Here is a 19,663-nt window from a genome sequence, read left to right on the forward strand (position 1 = left end):
GGAAGTGAGAAATCTGGAGAACCGCTGAGGCGCTCCGAACCCTGGGTCTCCCTCTAAGAATACATATCCTCCATCCATTTACGAATTCAGCTTTTCAATGGCATGAGCGCTCAAGAGAAACGTAAAAAACCTCTGGTCTTTTCAAGCTCCGCCAAGAATGACTTTGTCACGAATTACGAGCCTGTTGTGCATTAAAACAGAAAAAAATATAAATCGGGGAACAGGGAAAGAGAAAATCTATAGGGAAATGAGAAAGAGTGAGCTAATGAAAGAGAGCAATTTAGTGCTGAAATAAAAGAGAGAGAGAGAAACAGAGAGAGAGAGAGAGAGAGAGAGAGAGAGCTAAAAGATGTGAAATTTAGACATTTAATCTGGACTGAAACTAGGATGCCTTAAAATACTAGCGGAAATAAAATAAGTTTATTTTTTAATTCTATTTCAGTTAACATTTATTTTATTACAAGTAATGAAAACTTTTTTTAGGTTTTAGTTTTAGTAAACTACACTAACCCTGGCACATATGTAACAGTATATATAATAATAATAAAAAAGAACAAACGAAAAAAAAACTTGGCAAAAGACATCAAAACATTAGGTCTTAAGCCCCCAAAGCCCACCCCGACGTGGCCCATGGTGTAAAAGCGGTAGAAAGTAATAGAGTGATGTTGTAGAGCTGAGGTTTGGGGGCGCAGGTCTCAGGCAAGCACAGTTTATCTTCACCCTGACAGGCTAATTTTCGCTGGAGAGATGCAGGAAGACAACAATTTTGTTCCATTTCCATAAAAGAGTCCAGAGCCCTTCTGTTTCTCACCATTCAGCTCAAAGACTGAGACTTCAGCCAGACAGAACCGCCTGCCATTTATCAGTCCCCCTCCACAGCCCTGCCTGAGGTCACACACACACACACACACACACACACACACCTCACTGCGTCTGGAAGTATATAAACATATCCATCACAATTATAGAATTTGTCTGGCTATTAATTGTCAGACAGATAATTGTATGAAACTTGTTTTGAAAGCTGTCATAAACTGTGAATGGTGGGGTTTTTTGGCTCCCAGTTCACCTGAACAATACGTTCAAGTAAACATTGTTCTCAAAAACATTAATATTGTTTTATATACATATGCAACCATTCAAAAGTGGTGCTTCTCTAATGCTTACTAAGGATTTGCTCTATTCGTTTGATTAAAACGACAGTAAAAATAACAATATTGTGAAATGTTATTACAATCTAAAATAACTGTTTTATATTGAAATATATGAATATGTAATTCATTCCTGTGATGTAAAACTTTACTCCAGTCTTCAGAGTCACATGATCCTTCAGAAATCATTTTAATATGTTGATTTGCTGCTCAAGAAACATTTTTTTTTATTATCAGTGTTAAAAACTGTTAAACGGTGCCTAGTATTTTTGCGAAAAAGCGTATTTTTTAACAATTATTTAATTAATAGAAATGTCAAAACAGCTTTATAAATTATAAAGAGAGGAAGAGAGAAAGGGAGAGTGTGTTACATAAATATATGTAATAAATGAGCAAATAAATAAGGTGGTCCTATTAAATCAAGTTTTTTCAGCCAATATGCGCTTCCTCTTCAGTTATATTTTGCTTCAGGAACTTGTAACAACCAAATAAATATGAAACTAGTTCAACGTCTGGTAAGGTAACGAAAGGTTCATATTTTGGTTTTGGGAGTCCCCAGCAAAACAGGTCGACATGCATGCAAGGTCAAAAAACACTTTCATTGTCTTATAAATATGCATTTATTTTTATCTTACTCGCTCAACAACTCCCAAACGTTTTGCTCAACGATTAATTTTTCTCAAACCCCTCCTATGCGTGACACTAATCTATCGTGATTAATCTCATTTTGATTTCATCATGTCTTTAATGCCTGATAAAGCAGTGTTTGTGAACTGTGTAACCGCTATTTTTACCACTCCAAAAGTGCCACCTAGTGTCAAAGAATGAATCTGCATTTCATTCAACCAAAAAGACCAACAAGTGGGCGGGCAATATGCTAATGTTTCATATTGACATCATTCAAAGCGACTCCTTTCAATGACAGTAACTTTATACACGGTGCACTTTCAGATGTAAAACTTTGCAGGATGTTTTTATTCACTTAGAGCTGTGTTACACACTGCATGAAAGGTCATTTTCAAAAATCCATAAAAGGGTCACTTTAACACTTCCTTATTTGGATGGTTAAACTTAATATAGTCTTATTTTAGGTCAAACAACGGAGAATGGCGCACGCTTCGACAGGATCATAGTTTCAAATCAGATAAAATGCATATTTTTAATGCAATATAAGTCACATCTGCAAAATGCATGAACGTTAAGGCATAAATGCAATGTTAATGTTATGATTACATTATCCCAAATAGTCACGACTTTGTGCAATATTTTCAAAAGGCCACAGAAAAAATAAATAAATTCCCTTTCACATACAGATATACTGTATTGATGGCAACACAAAAGCGAGATTACCCCATATTGTTTCACATGAATGACTGAACCACCTCTCCATTCATAACAGGAAACCATTCACGGTCTGTCTGAATCATTCACCTACCCCAGACGGGGGGGCATGAGCAGAATGAGAGAAGTGAGGATGAGTACTTCCTGTCTGTTCCAGATCTGTGAAAGAGTGTGGCTGACACTGTCCACTCAGCACTGAAGAACAAGTCTATCTATTCATTCATCATCATCGTCATCATCAGATAATACACACACAGCACACACAGCTTGTTTATAGAAAACATCTGGACACAATTACCCGCCCGGCAGAAAGGAGAGCAACAGTTGTTGTTGCTGCTGGAGTTCGGGGGAGGGAGAACCAACGGGACCGTTATTTACACACGGGAAAGAAAGAGAAACTCACCCCGATTCCTCCGCACGGCAGCCTCACGAACATGGGTGTCACTGAGCCTGACGAGAGACAAGAGAGAAAGACATGAAGATCATCAACATCACTAAGCTAATCGTCTTCTGCATGTGAATATATATGTACAAACAACACAGCGCAACTTATATAATATCATCTGATTCATAAACCGACGACTCTTCTGATCTGATTCTTTTAAGGGAATTAAAAACATATAGTGCAACCTGTGTCATTCGATTCAAAACCAGTGACTAATCAAATCAAAAACATATCCAGTGTCATAACTAATGAGTTGCGCCTTTTTAATAAACACACAACAAACAGAGAAAGAAGTGTAATCCAATTCATTAAAAAAAAAATACTTTATGTGTGTGTGTGTGAATCAAAACTATAGTGCAACCAGTGTCATATGATTCTTTAACTAATGACTCTTACAAGCCATGTGCTGGCTGTGATGAGTGAATTAAAACATTTAGTGCAAGCCATGTCATTTGATTCATGGACCAATGATTCTTATGAGCCGGCTCTTTTAAGTGAATCAAAAGCATAGTGCAACTAGTGTCATTTGATTCACAAACCAATGACTCTAATGAGCTGATTCTTTTTAGTGAATCAAAGACATGCAACCAGTGTCATTTGATTCAACTAATAAATTGTAATAAATAAATTCTTAGGGATTCCTCTGTTGCACAAAAATAATGATATACCGTATTTATATACAGAAAAAAAAATCTGACTTGTAATGCAATGCCAAAAGACGTAAATCGGACATCAATCAGCACAGATGGACCACCAACCCCGAATACTCAACAAAATGACCACAATTACCATCCCCTTCTATATAACTGCACAAAAACATGCAATAATCCAACGTTTCTCAGTGAGACAAAGCATCTATTGATTAAAATTGCCCTATTTTCAAATCAATCGTGCTCATGAAGCAACACACTGCTGCGAGATCAAAAAAAAATTCTGTTGAATAAACCGACCCGATCAGATAGAAAAGGTGGAAACATGTCGTCTCCGTACCCGAGGAGTGTAAATATCGGTGTGTGTGCACGTGTGTGTGAGCGGGCATGTGGTTTAATCAAGTGTTTGATCGCTGCATGAGGGGGCCGGAGCTGAAGTCATGGAAAACTGCATGTGTGGTTGTTATTGGCAGAGAGGTGACGGCCTTGACGGACAGCTCAGGGGCAGACTCAGATCAAGGCCATGACTGATGAAAGCAGAGAGTGGGCTGACAGAGGGGAACGCCAGGGAGTTTGGGATGGGGTGGGAATGACAACAGGCCAAAAACAGAAATGAAACGAACTGCAGAATTTGGGAAACGTGCTGTAAGGCGGATCTGGCTGCAGAAGCGTAAATAATGTGGATAACTGCAGAAGTCCAGGAGAAGCTTCACGGGCTAATAACTGAGAAGGCCATCGCAGGCTCCAAGTGTCGCAGAGAGAGAAATACAACAATGTGCTCATTCACAAAACTCATTTAGATTCAGCCCGTGGTGTAGTCAGGTGTGTGTGTGTGTTTGCTCTTACTGTCCAGCTTCTGTCTGAGAGGGTTGGTTCCGTAAAGCAGCACATGAGCCTCAGTGTGGACCGTCTGTAGCTCCTCCAGAGTGGCTTTCCTGCCTCGAATACACTGCACCAAAAAAATAAAAAGAGAGAGAGTTAAAACCATCGTAAGAAAAGATGCTTTATTCGGTTCGACATGGATGAAGTAGAGGCTGTGTATTTCTTATATAGCAATCAGCTGAAATATAGTCTTAACTTTGAGACTTGATGCTAGTTTTTGTGCATTTTGTTAAAATAGTGTAAAATTATTGTACATTGAAATCCAAGATTTTTTTTTTTTTTTTTGTGTTGTGTATATTCTATGTTCTTAAGCGTGAAATAATATTCAACAGTTTGGCATCGGTAAGACTTTTGAAATATGTTTTGAAAAGAGTCTATGCTCATTAAGGCTGCATTTATTTGATAAAAAAATACAAGAAAAACAGTATTATTGTGAAAAATGTTTACCTTTTAAAATAGCTTTTGTCTTGTTGTTGATTTAAATTTTAATATATTAATATAATTTTTTAATGGTATTTTTTTTAGCATAATTAATCCAGTCTTCATTGTCATACGACTCAGCAAAAAATTTTTTCAGTATGCTGATTTCTTATTACCAATGTGGAAAACAGTTGTTTTGTGTAAAGTTGAAACATACATATACATACATACATACTTATATATATAATAATACTTTGATGAACAGAAAGTTAAAAAGCACTTGACCGTCACTTTTCATCAGTTTAATGCATCCTTACTGAATAAAAAATATCAACTTTGCTACAAAAAAGCACTGACCCTAAACTTGTGAATTTCAACTTAATTTTAAATTAAATTAAATGATTAATTGCAAAATCCTAAACCTTTCTTTACAGTTTACTTGTTCACAATCTCAAAATTCAAATTTGAACTTTTTATTCAGTACAATCGCATTTAAACAAGTTGCAAATGCATTTGATTTCACATATACATATATGACAAATCTGTCAAAAGAAAATTGATTTTTTAAAAACAAAGTGATGTAACAAAGCACACATTCTAGATCTGTATACAATTATGTACAAAAACAGTCCTTCTGAACAACCTATGATTAATATGTAAACAAAAAAGTGTCCTTAAAAGCCCTGTCCTGCAGAGTTGAGCTCTCCCTCTAATTAAAAACATCTGAACCAGCTAATCAAGGTCCTCCGACTCTCTAGAAACCTCCAGACAAGTGTGTTGGGGTTCTCCAGGAACGTGACTGGACACCCCCGGTCCAGGTCATGGATTTTTTACAGCGCCTGTTATTATTAGTTTATAATCTGGAATGTTTTGGCGAGACATTTTTTATTAATTGCAAAATCGACAGCCACATTGAGCCGCCATCCTGCCCCCTCTGAAGTCTTTAGCTGTCTGAGCAGAGCTGAAACAGACCCCTCTACAAACTGGGCCCCACATGTCTGTAGAACAAAGCCGTCGGCCCTCGGAGGTGCCGGAGCTGCTGGATTTGCAATAATGTCATTTTCCCTTTTTTAATAGCTGTGGCCTCTGAGGCACAAACCATCGGAGAGGGAGGTGGACCTGCCCACCTGTGGAAGCGCTCAGGGCCGCTCCGAGCTGACACCTGCAACAGGACGTACTACCTCTCAGATTTAACAGCAGGGGCAGTTAAAGAGGGGCCCTCGGGGGCCCGGTGCTGTTCGGCGGCAGCTTAAAACAACCCTGCACTCTTTAAGAGCCCCCCTGCTGTAGATTAGGGGGGTATTAGAGTCACGACTGCCTTTAATTGAGGCCCAATTCACTGTTTCCATCTCCCAGCACAGTAAACATCCCCACCAAGGAGCGAGAGAGCGGGCGCGCGGACGTGCCATTGTCATGCTTGTTTACTTGTTTGTTTGGAGGAAAACAGAGACTGCAGCTATGCGACCTACTCTAACAGGCCTGACGCAATGGAGCCAGCGTGGCAGGAGAGATTAGATCCAGCGAGAGCCATTAGGCACCAGCGATCAGAGCTCGAGATGATGAGAGAGCTCAGGAATTGCCCTCAGCAGGTGGAGGCAGAGATAAGCAGGCACAGACTGCTTTCCTGCATTGATTTTAGGGGGAAAATAGATTTAAGCATTGCAAAATGTGGTAAAATAATGTTAATTATAGCTTAAAGCGTGCATTTAGATTTATGTGTGTATGTGTGGGTGGGTGTGTGTGTGTGTTTATACTGTATATGCAGAAACAAACAGATATGAATTGTGTGGTGCTTTGTGAGGAGTTTCGTGCAGGTTCTGTAAACCGAAATCTGTGATTTGTGTTATTTAAACTTGAAAATGAACTAAGCTGCAGGATTTTTGAAACATTTTGTGTTAAATTAAGAAGAAACAACGTTTAAAATTCTTGGGGTCAGTAATTGTTATAATTTATTCAGCAATGATGCTTTAAAAGGGATACTAAAGACATTTATAATGTTTAAAACAAAACATGTTTTAATTAATGCTGTTCTTTTAAACCTTCTGTTCATTAAAGATAGCCATGATATGTTGGGGGGGGGGGGGTGGATCTATCAAAATTATTAAGCAGCACATGTTTCCAACTTTGCTAATAATAAGAAATGTTTCTTGAGCAGCAAATCAGAATGATTTCTGAAGGATCATGTGACACTGAAGACTGGAGGAATGATGCTGAAAATACAGCTTTGTCACAGGAATAAATTACTTTTTAAAATACATTTAAATAGAAAACAGCTATTTTAAATTGTAATAATACTTCAGATTTGTGATCAAATAAATGCTGTAATTTAATACAGATTTAATACTCCAAAACATTAAAAAAAAAATCTTATTTTTTAGGTCATTATAATTATTAAAATTGGTCACTCTTCAGCGTGAAAGTCGTAAGATGCTGCTTCCACTAAAGCTCAAGATGCTCTTGGGATCATTTTCGGATGAATCTGGAGAACATGAGCATCAGGTTTTGAACAAACCTGTGGTGTTCACGTAGCTTCATTGCTACCTTCATTAGAGGAAAAGTGGGAAGGACCAAATACTAAGACATTATGTATAAATTTATATATTTATTTATTTTTTTTTATGAAAAACTCCTTGAACACACTCAAAACAATCTCACAGCCCCTTTCCTTTTGAGTAAAACTCTTTGGCTTATTCATAAAGTGTGTGGCTGTGTTTGTGATGGCTGAACAGCGCCCTCTACAGATCGTAAAGTATCCTTCACCCTGCCACAGTAACCAGCAGTGAACCTAAATACAACTTAAATATGCTTAGTGCTGAAAGACTACATCATGTAACCGTGCTGATATGTTATAAAGAGAGGGACATGGGTGAAGGGGTCACCTCACACTGGCCGCGCAGTCCCGTCTCCTGCAGACGGGACCAGATGCTCTGGATGCGCCCGGCGTGTTCGGGGTGGTTGTTACTGTTTCCACACATGCACTGGTGTTTCTGCATCAGGGTGTCATACACCAGACCTGTAAGGACACACATACTTAATAAAAGATGGCTGATAACTAATATAAATACACTTTTTTGTTGTTTTTAAGGTTATGTTCCAAGGCTTAGCTGTTTAGTTGGTAAATTATTTGGAGCATCTGATCCAGTGACTGACCGGTGGTGAAGCGCGGTTTGGCTGGAGGTTCCTGCACCACAATGGGAAAGGTCGCAGAGGCCGGGGATGACTGTGCTCTGGACAGGGGCCGATGGCCCGGGAAGGTCACAGATAGACCGGCCGCCTCCATGGAGGCCTGATAGTTCCTCAGCTGATGGATCCTCTGTTGCTCCAACAGGAGAGCTTGCTGCGCAGAGACAAGAACAAAAGTTTAGCTTGAAATATAATAATGTCAATATGTGAAAATTAACATACGTAACCTTATATGGAAGTTTTTCATACTTTACAGAGAAGAAGTATGTTTAGGCACCCTGTAGTTACACAAATAACCAGCGGGTGGCACTCAATACATTGCAAACCACTAACAAAAGTGTTACATACAGTATAGATAATGCTTTTCGTTTTAAAATCAGTTTATAGAGGCAAGATTGTTCTGAGCTCCACTTCATATCCCACAATGCTTTGTGTTTAAGGCCTAGGTGTGAAATGCATGGCCTGCTGCTGCAGTCTAATATGCTGATTTGCTGCTCGAGAAACATTTATTTTTACTATGAACAATTTTTGTGAAAACTTTTTTTTAAGGATTCTTTGATTCTTTTCATTTATTTAAAGTAGTCTTTACTGTCACCATTTGACCAGTTTAATGCATTCTTGCTGAATAAACATATCGACTTAATAAAACTTAACCTGAACTTTTGAAAAGTAGTGTTTATTTCATTTTATACTGAGAAACAAGCACTGTAGCCTCTATATATTTACTGTCTAAAGCTGACTTGATTTATTCTTGATCACTAGAAGTGATGTTATGGTGTTTGGAAGCTGGTCTGAAACCTTTAGAGGTTTCTTCAAACATAAATGCTGTCTGTTAATTGGCAGCTACGTTCAGTTTATGACACAGAGTCAGTTAGCTGATGAATATTTCAGTTCGACTGCAGGAATATGCAGAGGAACATGCACCCCTGCTGCCCATTAAGAAGAAAAAGAGCTGGACCTAAACGATCTCTTCCAGCACAAGCGCCCACCTCCCGTTCATTTTTAAAAAGCAGCGTTTAATTAAGCGAAGTAGACCTGTGCTTGCATTAAACACTTCTGAATGGTGAAAAAAATACACCGATTTTTCAGGGATTACATAAATAAAGTCATACTGAGCATGCTTTTTAATGATATATCTGAAAATTCAGCTCCATCGTCACAGGAATAAATTACATTTTAAAATCTATTCGAATCGAAAACAATTCTGATAAATTTTTTCTAATGTATTTTTAATCCAATAAATCCAGACTTCTTTCTTCTAAATGGTTGTGTATTTTTTTGAAGTGTAAATTAATATAAGAATGTTCCTATGTAAATGCATTATTATAGAGACAAAAATAGAAAGGTACAAGATCTGCTGTTTTGGAAATATGTGTTTGTTTGTTTTAATTGTGCAATACTGCCGACTCATTTAAATGAATTCCAATGAAAGCAGCATTTTAGCTAGCACAGCTGGTCTATTTGTATTTGACATAAACCACTTGTATTGTTTTATGGCAGCTTAAAGTAAAATCAATGCCTGTCTCCAGCTGAGTAAGTGCCAGAAATACGCAGTATCTTGTTGGGACAGATTGTTCTTACGAGTTAATAACCCCCTTTTCACCAACAGCGAGTCTGACTCTTTATTGGAGGCTGTTGCTGCCCCCTTCTGGTGCTCGGTGTCTGCTCGGACACCCTCACCTGTCTGAAGAGCAGCTCTTCCTCGGCTTGCCTCTGGAACTCTTCATCCTGCTCATCCGGAGGTTCCTGTTTGATGGTGACCCCGTGAGGACGAGCCTCCGTGGAGTCGCCCAGGCCCTGGTGCTCCCGCAGCTCCTCCTCCGTCTCCTCCGGGTGACTCTCGTGCTGTCGGCCCGGCTCGCTCGGCTTAGCCATCATCTGAGAAATACGAGTCAAAATCACCATCAACTCAACTGATGAATCAGACTTCTACTGATACAAAATAAACAACAACTTTAGAGAATATGATTTGAATCTTTACTCAATAAACCTGAAAAAAAAAAAAACCTTAAAAAAGGAAAAACTTGGTACTAAACAAGATTTTTTTTCTTTCATGTTTTTTTTTTGTGAAAGAAATGAATAACTTTATTCAGCAAGAACACATTAAACTGAAAAAGTGACAGTAAAGACTTAAAATTCTATGAGTTATGTTACAAAAGATCGGTTTCTATTAAATATCACATAAACGCTGCTCTTTTAAACTTTCTATTCATCAGAGATTCTGTGGGGCTGGAGTAATGGTTTCTAATAATTCAGCTTTGCCATCACAGGAATAAATTTCCTCTGAAAACGTATTTAAAAATAGAATTTAATTTGTAATGACATTTCATTATATTACTCTTTTTACTGCATCTGCGATCAATTCAATTTGGATTTGTTTAGCAAATAAGAGCAAAATAAAATCAATACTAAAAAAAAAAATTGTTAACAAATGTTTAACGATCTGACGATATCTCTATCAGATTGTTAAACAACTGTTTGCTAGTTTTTGTTAGCAGCTTGTAGTGTAGATAACTCTTTAAAAAGTATAAACCAACCCTTAAAACCAACATTAAATAAAACTGACCACATTCACTTTATTAACACACAGTTCGCTTTAGAATTAAACCACTTAACGGAGCTAAAACAAGTTGTGATTGTGAACGCTGGCGAACAAAACAGGACTTCACGAGAAAAGAACTTAAGACCTGTGCAACACACACAGATCTGGTGTCCAAAAATACAGTCAAAGCTACAGCTGCATTAAATAATACTCCTGGAACAACAGGAACAAAAGAAACTGTCCTCTTGGCTCAAGCTCATGCTGTGAAAACTGTGTCTAACCCTATCACTGTGGCAATGACAGATCATTGACAGCTCTCACACACACACTCCAGTGTGGTAAAAACACAGCCCCTGGCAATGTGCCAAGGGAACATAATTGACGTCAGAGCACTCGGCAATTGCCTCATCCCTGTGCTTCATTCTAAACAAGCTTTTTTTATATTCTCCGCTTTGTTTTTCCCCCATCCTCACCGCAGCTCCGTCTCTCCCTTCAGCGTAGTGAACGTGTCAAATGGGTAAATTACACATTACATTACATAACAAAAAAAAAGAAAAAAAAAAAAACTAAGATGACAGGAATAATCCAAAACTTGATACCAGATAGCATTTGACAGCTGAAAAACTTCCCAAAAACGTCAATCAACCTTTGTCTTTTTGTCACAAGAGTTCAATAATTAGGTCTGAAACATCTTCGGTTGTTCACAAAGTTAGACTTTCTGTCAGCGTCGCTAGCTCTGCGCACAAACTTGACAGGCGTGGCTTGGGTCATGAATATTAATGAGGTTATTTGAATTCTGGCATCATTTAAACACCCACATATCAGTCCACTGGTAGAGAAAGGCTGTCAAGCTCCAAAAGTGACAGACAAAAAGGCAAAATAAAGATATAAATATAGTCTTGAATACAATTTTTGGGGATTCCGAAGTCAAACTTTAGGAAAACACAGAAATTAAGACATTTTTCATCAACTACCTTCCCTACTGCAGCACTTAAATCTCATTTACATTTGTGTTTATTCAGATGTGGGGAATCTAAACGAGTCATGCAATATTTGAACTATCCTTTTAACATGCTTCACCATGTTTAAATCCTTTTTGCAGATTTTCTTTCCCCCTAGATACATCGAATAAAAAGCACAAATTAAGTCCACAGATATGCAGAAATTCTCAAGCACTGATTCACAACATATGTCTCCTCATATCTCCCCTGTGAACTTTAAAAACAGAGGAATGGAGTCATATGTAAACAGCGTAAATGCTTGGGAAGCATTAAATTCCTCTGCCATCTGCAGAGCAGAGGCAGTATTCCCAGAAGCCCCGAGTGTAGCGCTGAGTTGATCCACACCCGGTGAGCTCATCCTGACGTGTTTGTGTGCAGGCATGGATTAACCCCATAACTAATCTATAATGCACATCTGCGGTGGTGAGACAGAGAGAGCACAGGCATTAGGAACAAACCAAGAGCCCAACACAGACCTCACCACACACTCCATCAGCAAACACGAGGAGGGAGAAAATGAGGCGATTATGGAGCACTGCAAGCATTCACTTTCTCCATAAGGGATTTATAATTCTTCCTTGAAAAGTTCATGAAGCAAATCAGCTAGCTCTTAGATGAATGACAAGCTTCATTCTGAAGCAAAAGAATATTGGGAGGAAGAAAAGTGTATGAAAATACAGACAAGGATGCAAGATTGCTCATACACTGAAGCACTACGAATGGCATATATTAAATACAAAATTATAGTACAATAGGAAAATATTTATAGTTAATTATTCCAAGTACAAAAGCAATACATTGGTTTTATTTTAGTTAGTTTTATGTGTGTGAAACACTCAAATATATACAATTATAAAAGTAGTTTAAATATGTAGACAAGCTAATCAGTGGAATTAATTTACAGCAAAACATTTGAATGAAAAATGGTAAAAAAATATTACTATTTCAAAAGTTTCAAAAAAGATGCAATAAATTAATCAAAAATGACTTTTACAATGCTGTAAAAGTCTATTAAAAAAGTTCCTAGAAAACTTTCTATTCATCAAAGCATGACTATTTTCAATATTATCATTATTATTATCATCATTATTAAATCAGCACTTTTAGAGTAATTTCTGACACTAAAGAAGACTGGAGAAATGATGCTGAAAATTCAGATTTAGCATCATAGGAAGAAATTACATTTTAAAAAAATATAATAAAATAGAAAACAGTTCTTTTAAATCATTATAATATTTCACAATATTACTGTTTTTACTGTATATAAAAAAAAAAAGTTTTAGTAAGAATAACCAATAACCAGACTTGTTTCAAAAAATCTTTCAACCCTTTTGAATGTTATATATTTTATTCAATATTTGTATTAATTAATGGTTAAGAAATTTGTATTTCTTTATTTGCAAGACTTAGAAAATACATAAATGCATTAAATAAAAATTGATCAGTCTTTTGAAATGGTGCAAGCAGACAAATTTGTTTCCGCTCTACCTTGTTTAATTGCGATTCTATCCAAAGATTCAGTCTGGTCTGCTAATGACTGCAGTTTCGTGCATACACACACACACACACACGAGCAGAGTGTTTCCGGTCTGACCATATAAGGAAGGCACATCCTGCTGGTTGCCATGGTGATTAAGGGTGCTCAAGACAGACAGAGTGCTGTACCTTGCTGATGTGAAGCTGCTGCTGCTGGAACTGTTGCTTGTGTTTCTCCAGGAACTGCTGGTGCTGCTGTTGAACCACCAGCTGCTGCAGCGCCTGGGCGTTCTGGGGCAGGGGGGCCGACTGCGTGCGTCCGAGGGGCCGATGCTGCCGGAGCTTATGGATGGGATGCGACTGCAGGGACACGCCCCCCAGGCCTGGGGACACAACACATGGGCTTTGGGTTACACAGCAGATTCTAGTTAGCACTCAGCCCTGAGCTAATTAACACCTCGCCAGTTTACGCTCTCTGGGGGTTAAGTTTCCTGAACACATGGCTGAAGCTGCCCACGGATGGCTCACGAAGCATCTGATGCACAAATAAAACTGACAAGATCTTTCTCAAAAAAGTGCAAACAGAGCACTGAATTTGAGAGTTACCATTTCAAACTTAACGTGCTGTCCTAAATATGCAACTAATGGTGCAAAATGTGTAAAAGAAACAGCAAAAGATGTGACAAAAAATATTTAAAGGTGCATTTAATTCATTTGTACATAGAAAGAAATTACATATATATATATATATATATATATATATATATATATATATAAAATAGTAGATTCAATATTAAATACAGACAAAATTAAATTCTACAAAATTAGTTAAACGTATACATTTTTTTAGAATAGGTGATATATAGCAAATATATAGTAATAACTATAACTAAATGTGAACATAATATATTAATATAAATACATACTATATACTAAATATTAATATTATAGAAAATAACATTACATATAAATACATAAATAATTGTAGATTTTATTGTGATTTAAAATAATTATAAAAATAAAGTAATCATATTCATTTATAATTTTTTTATATAAATGAAATTATTCAATATAAGTAATAAAAAATAACTATGAAATACAATTATATTGTAATTTCATATAATTCTATTACAAATTCTATAAAATTATTAAAACGTGTATATAAAAATATTTCAATATATAAAACAAAAACATAAAAGCTTGTAATTGCTAATCACTGTTCATGCTGATCATGTAATCACTGAAAAAGCACAGCTATCAGGATATTGTTAGCCTTGGACAACAATCAATTATACTTTGCAGAATAATTATACAAAGAAATATGTTGCCCTCGGAATGCCACAACTGACCAATCAGAATCCAGCAGAGAGCAGTGTAAAGAAAGCCACGGAGTAGCCCAGTATGTGACCATTACGAACTGAAACATGCATCTCTGCCTCCAGTACACCAAATGATGGATCGCCAAAGGAAAAGCTACATTTACTATTATTTATTGATTTATTTATTTTGCATTATTGCGCCACTCTGCTCCAGACACACTCTCCATCATCACTGCTCCTCCCAGGGGCTTGAACCTTCCTGTTTGTACACTTCCTGTGGATTCGCTAGTGGGTGGAGAAGAGGTTTCATCTTTAACGTGATGGTCTATGATGGCACAAATCATTAGTCAGAATTGACTGCGCCAGCGAGGAGTCTCTCTCTCTCTCTCTCTCTCTCGCATCCTCAGGATAAGTATTGACCTCTTCTTATTGGCAGCCTCCCTCTCCCGTCTCTCGTGAAGCCGATCCTGGCACATCAGGAGGCTAATTAACACCGCCTATGACTAATTCGATTAAAATGAGCCTTCTTTAGTGCGTATCGGAGGAAATTGAATCCAGTTTATAAAGGGCGCTGCATAACCTATGCTGGACTAATTATAACCAATAAATGCATGACATCCACAGGGAGAGCGGAGCGCAGCGCATTATGATCCTGCGAGGCCCCGGGGCACCTGGCTGTTCCGAGGCCCCCCTTTGGTGCAATTTTGAAACGTAATGTGCAAACAATAGGCAATTATGTCACAGAAATGAGAAATATTTGTGTATTATGAGAATTAACAAACCATGTAAATAATACATTTAAGCAATACAACAGTTGCAAAGATTAGACATGAATTATGAAAATTAAACATTGAAAGAGGGAGCAGAGGGGTAAAGTGTGTTGGATGCTTAAGGGTAAGATGTGCTGTGGTGAACGACTGAAACGTTTTCAAGCAAAATCCTTTCAAATAAGTCTGTAGAACTGCAACATTTTATGTTTCCTTACAATCTAAAACAACGGCTAAAATGTACAATTATTATATTTACATTGCATTTACATTTATGCATTTAGCAGACTTAGTATAGATTAATAATATCTTTAAGAAAATGTGAATAATAGAAAAAAACTTTAAAACATAATAGTACATTCTTATATTGTATAAAATAAATACATCAATCAATAGAAATATAAAATTTTTGAATAATATCTAATATAATGCGATTTTGAGACAAAATAGTGCATTGCATTTTTTATTGTATTTACATTGTATTTTTTCATTTAATACAATACAACAAAGCATAAATAATAAAAATATTTAATAAAAAAATCTAAATTAATATTACACTGCAGAAATCTTGACAAATAATGTATTGTTATATATATATATATATATATATATATATATATATATATATATATATATATATATATAAATATATAAATTAAAATGAACAAATTTGAATAAATTATTTATATAATATAAAGATATGATATGATATGATAAAAACTAAGTTTTGGTATTTTATTTTATTTGAAAGAAAATTGTTCTCATATTCCCCAATAATTTAAATGTTATCTTGGCATGACACAGATAAAATATTTATTTTTAATGTCTAAATGTCAAATATAATTCAAACTTTTATGGATAGATGTTATAGACCTTCTCTTGTCACGTTCTGTTTCACCAGAGGACAAGTCCCTGCAGGTTAACATCAATACTGGTTATTATGACTGCGACTGACCTGCGGCCGACTGCTCCAGAAGCACCATATGCTGCAGGAGAGTGTTGTGTGCCGAGCCGCCCTCCCGCTCTAAGGTGGACGCGGCCAGGTAAGAAGGCAGGTGGGCTCCTGGCATGAACGGAGTGGTTATGGGTATTCCTGGCTGCATGCCTGGCACTGCCATTCTGTCACCGTCCTGTTGGCCAGACGCCACCTGTGTGAGCAGAGAATGAAAGAGCATGATTCCAAAAAGAATCAGGGGCAAAGAAGAGAGGACATTCCCTCGTAAATTATGTTTCGTTTGCGTCAGAGACCCATGGTCAGTTATTGTCTCTCAAAAGGCTCTTTCTGAGGGGCTGGAAGCCACATGTGGCCCCATGACGGTCCAGACAGGGGCCTCTCTATAACGGAGAGAAAGAAAGATGGACTCACGCTGGAGGGGCCGGTGGCTGGCAGGCCCAGGGTGATGTTGGGAAGGGAGGGCGATGTGTACAGAGACAGCTGGCTAACAGGACCCTCTCTGCCCGTGAGTCTGTGCGCCAAAGATGGCTGGAACGACACACACACACACACACACATATGCACAGATAAATAAACCCCACCGATAAAAACAAACAGCTCTGTCTGGTCGCTCTCCGGACCCCTGTGGAACCAGTCTACAGAAGGAGACTGTCCACGGCTTAAAAACATGCAAGGAAACGGCCAGGAAAATCGCTGAACACTTCTTAAAGCAACAAGCGGCAAGTGTGGCCACCAATAAAACGGAGCTAGAACTACTAAAACGTGTCCTAAAGACGAAGCATTCAGAGATTTAGAGGTCCATTTAAGAAAGCACCAATAAGCTTCGAGAGCGACGTCATGCGCTGCAGTGATTTTATCATGCTTAAAAGGTTTTCTTAGGCACAGTGAAGCAAAGAGCCTAATTAAAAACCATTAAAACATGCTTTTATTAAATCACGGCAAAAGTTATATTACTGAAGAAGGATGTTTAATACATTTTTTTTTAATGGTTAACAATAGTCAAAATGTTACTTTTATATGGACTAATGCAATATTGTAATGCATTACTTTTAAAAGTACCTTTCCTCAACACTGTTTGTATGTAATAGTTTTATTATAATTCATTATATATATTATTATTATTTGTGAATAAATATTAAACATGATGCACTATGTTAAAATACAGAAATAATAAATAAATACATATATTTAGACAAATATTAAAATAAAAACAATTAATGTATTATAACATTTTAATTAAATATAGGCATATTGCACATTATGTTATAATTTGACATCACGTAAGGATGATTTTGCATTCCTTATCATTTAGAAAGATCTCAGTTCATGCCCCAAATTCAAAACAAGTTCCAGATGAAAAGAAAAAGACTATTTTACTATTAATCAAAACTGAACATTTGATTTACCGGATCATCCAAAAGCAGGCATGACCACATAAAACATACTGATTCTCATTTGAGAATAATGATAAATAGCAGAGATGTCAAAACTGATCTTAAGCAGCCGTGCTCACAGATTGATACGCAGTGCGCTGTACCTCCACAGGACTGCAGGAGATTGCTCCAGCGATGCCGTTCTCATTGGTGATGTTGTTTGAACTGTTGTTGGGTGAACTCGGACCAGAACCAGGAGCACTGCTGCATGCTGACTCTGAGAGAAAATGGACTCGATTAGTTTGGTGTCAGTCAAGAATGAACGGATGTTGGAGTCATGGCCTAGCAGTGCATGCAGGAGATTCTGCCATTTTTTTTACTTTCACTATGAATAAAATGTGAACAATCCTCTCACCTGCCATGTCCAGAGAGCGCTTCTTTGCCGTGGTGATCTGCCCATCCTTCCTCCGGAGCAGTGGGCTACTCCTGCGCTCCGTAACTTTCTGCTTTAGCCTGGATCGCAGCTTCAGGTTGGGCTCAGATGCTGATGAGAGATGGAACAGAAAATATAGTTAATATTTAACACCGTTTTCAAATAACAGGATGTGTGTAGGATAGAGTTGTGTGACATTAAAACCAAATGGACCACATTCACACTTAGGCTTTGCTCCAAAACCACCTTGCTGTCTACCTCCTATTTGGCCGGCTGCCTTTTAAGACAGCATCCTAAATAGAGTATAACTTTATACACACTGAACATAGACAGGAACCATGTGTGTCATGAAATTAGTGAGCTAATAAGCATAAAAAATATGGCACATAAAAAAAATTTAAATACTAGGTAAAATAATAAAATCTTTTTTAATAAAAATAATAATAATAATAAAAAAAAAAAAAAAAAAAAAAAAAATATATATATATATATATATATATATATATATATATATATATATATATATATATATATATATATATATATTATTTTATATATTTTTTAAATAAAATATATATTTTAATATATTTCTTTATTTTATTCTATATTTATTATATTTATTTTCTTTATATAATATTTATTTCTTAATTATTTTTATGTATTTATTTGTATTTGTACTTTTATATATATATATATATAAAATTCAGAATATAATTCATAACACATTCCAAAGTGATATATATATATGTGTATATATATATATATATCACTTTGGAATGTGTTATGAATTATATTTAACTTAAAAAAATAAATAATAATACATAATTACGAATACAAAAACACAGAAAACAAATATACACAATTAAGTACCAAAATAAATATCCAAAGAAATGTATATAAAAGTACAAATACAAATAAATACATAAAAATAATTAAGAAATAAATATTATATAAAGAAAATAAATATAATAAATATAGAATAAAATAAAGAAATATATTAAAATATATATTTTATTTAAAAAAAAAGAGGAAGAAAGGATATCTGGTCTGATATGATTTTTGACTGATTCAGCAGTTAAATAACCAAGAGGTTTGACACTAGCTTGGCGTCCCATGCAGCTGATTATAAAAGAGGCTAGTTCAAGTCACTCATTGTGCTTGTGAATCCAGATTCCAAACCAGCATCTGAAAAGCTTCCAGCTTGGCATGGCAACTTACCCAAAAGTTTAATCAAGTCCATCTAAGTGTAAAAACTGCAAATGAATACCCTCGGTGGAGAGTGCAAACACAAGCTCTTGGAGTGTGACGTAGCGTGTCAGAACAGGCCTGCCACTGAGGCGGCGCACAGGCCTGGCCTGCAATTACAAAAAGCACAAGTTCACCGTGAGGGTCACGCCTGTTTGAAGCTGTCATCCAGGCACGAACGTTTCGCCCATTAGCCACTGCTGACATTTTCACCTGCTCGCATACTCCAACAAAGGCTTCTCAATCCCTCTTTTGCCCCAATTGTGCTCTACCATTTAATCCCTGCCTCGTTTGTGACCCCGTGTCAAAATGTGCACGGCCCAGTGAGAAGTGCATGCAAAGTTCATCAGAAGCAATGCAGGCCTGGCCACTGTAAGTGCACTTAATAGTCATTTACACTGGAACCTCATGCACCTTTTGCCATCTGCAGACATAAACATGAATAAACTTGTCAAAGTGCTCAAATCATACAAACAGTGT

General features: G+C 36.7%; 1 protein-coding gene across 5 annotated transcripts in view; it reads right to left on the reverse strand.

Annotated features, from left to right (window-relative positions):
• LOC127964686 (histone deacetylase 4) overlaps positions 1-19,663 on the reverse strand; it is a 202,155-nt gene that overhangs the window by 49,039 nt on the left and 133,453 nt on the right. For 4 of the 5 annotated variants that reach the window (XM_052564965.1, XM_052564967.1, XM_052564964.1 and 1 more), the window contains 10 exons: positions 17,921-18,049; positions 17,646-17,782; positions 16,544-16,660; positions 16,133-16,325; positions 13,281-13,474; positions 9,753-9,950; positions 8,040-8,226; positions 7,769-7,902; positions 4,434-4,536; positions 2,896-2,942 (listed from right to left, as the gene is read on the reverse strand). In XM_052564965.1, the coding sequence (XP_052420925.1) occupies positions 2,896-2,942; positions 4,434-4,536; positions 7,769-7,902; positions 8,040-8,226; positions 9,753-9,950; positions 13,281-13,474; positions 16,133-16,325; positions 16,544-16,660; positions 17,646-17,782; positions 17,921-18,049 (1,439 nt within the window). The remainder of the gene's footprint in view (positions 1-2,895; positions 2,943-4,433; positions 4,537-7,768; positions 7,903-8,039; positions 8,227-9,752; positions 9,951-13,280; positions 13,475-16,132; positions 16,326-16,543; positions 16,661-17,645; positions 17,783-17,920; positions 18,050-19,663) is intronic. The other variant, XM_052564966.1, reaches the window with a different exon arrangement.

The sequence above is a fragment of the Carassius gibelio genome, chromosome B9 (genome assembly GCF_023724105.1).
Source record: "Carassius gibelio isolate Cgi1373 ecotype wild population from Czech Republic chromosome B9, carGib1.2-hapl.c, whole genome shotgun sequence".
Lineage (NCBI taxonomy): Eukaryota > Metazoa > Chordata > Actinopteri > Cypriniformes > Cyprinidae > Carassius > Carassius gibelio.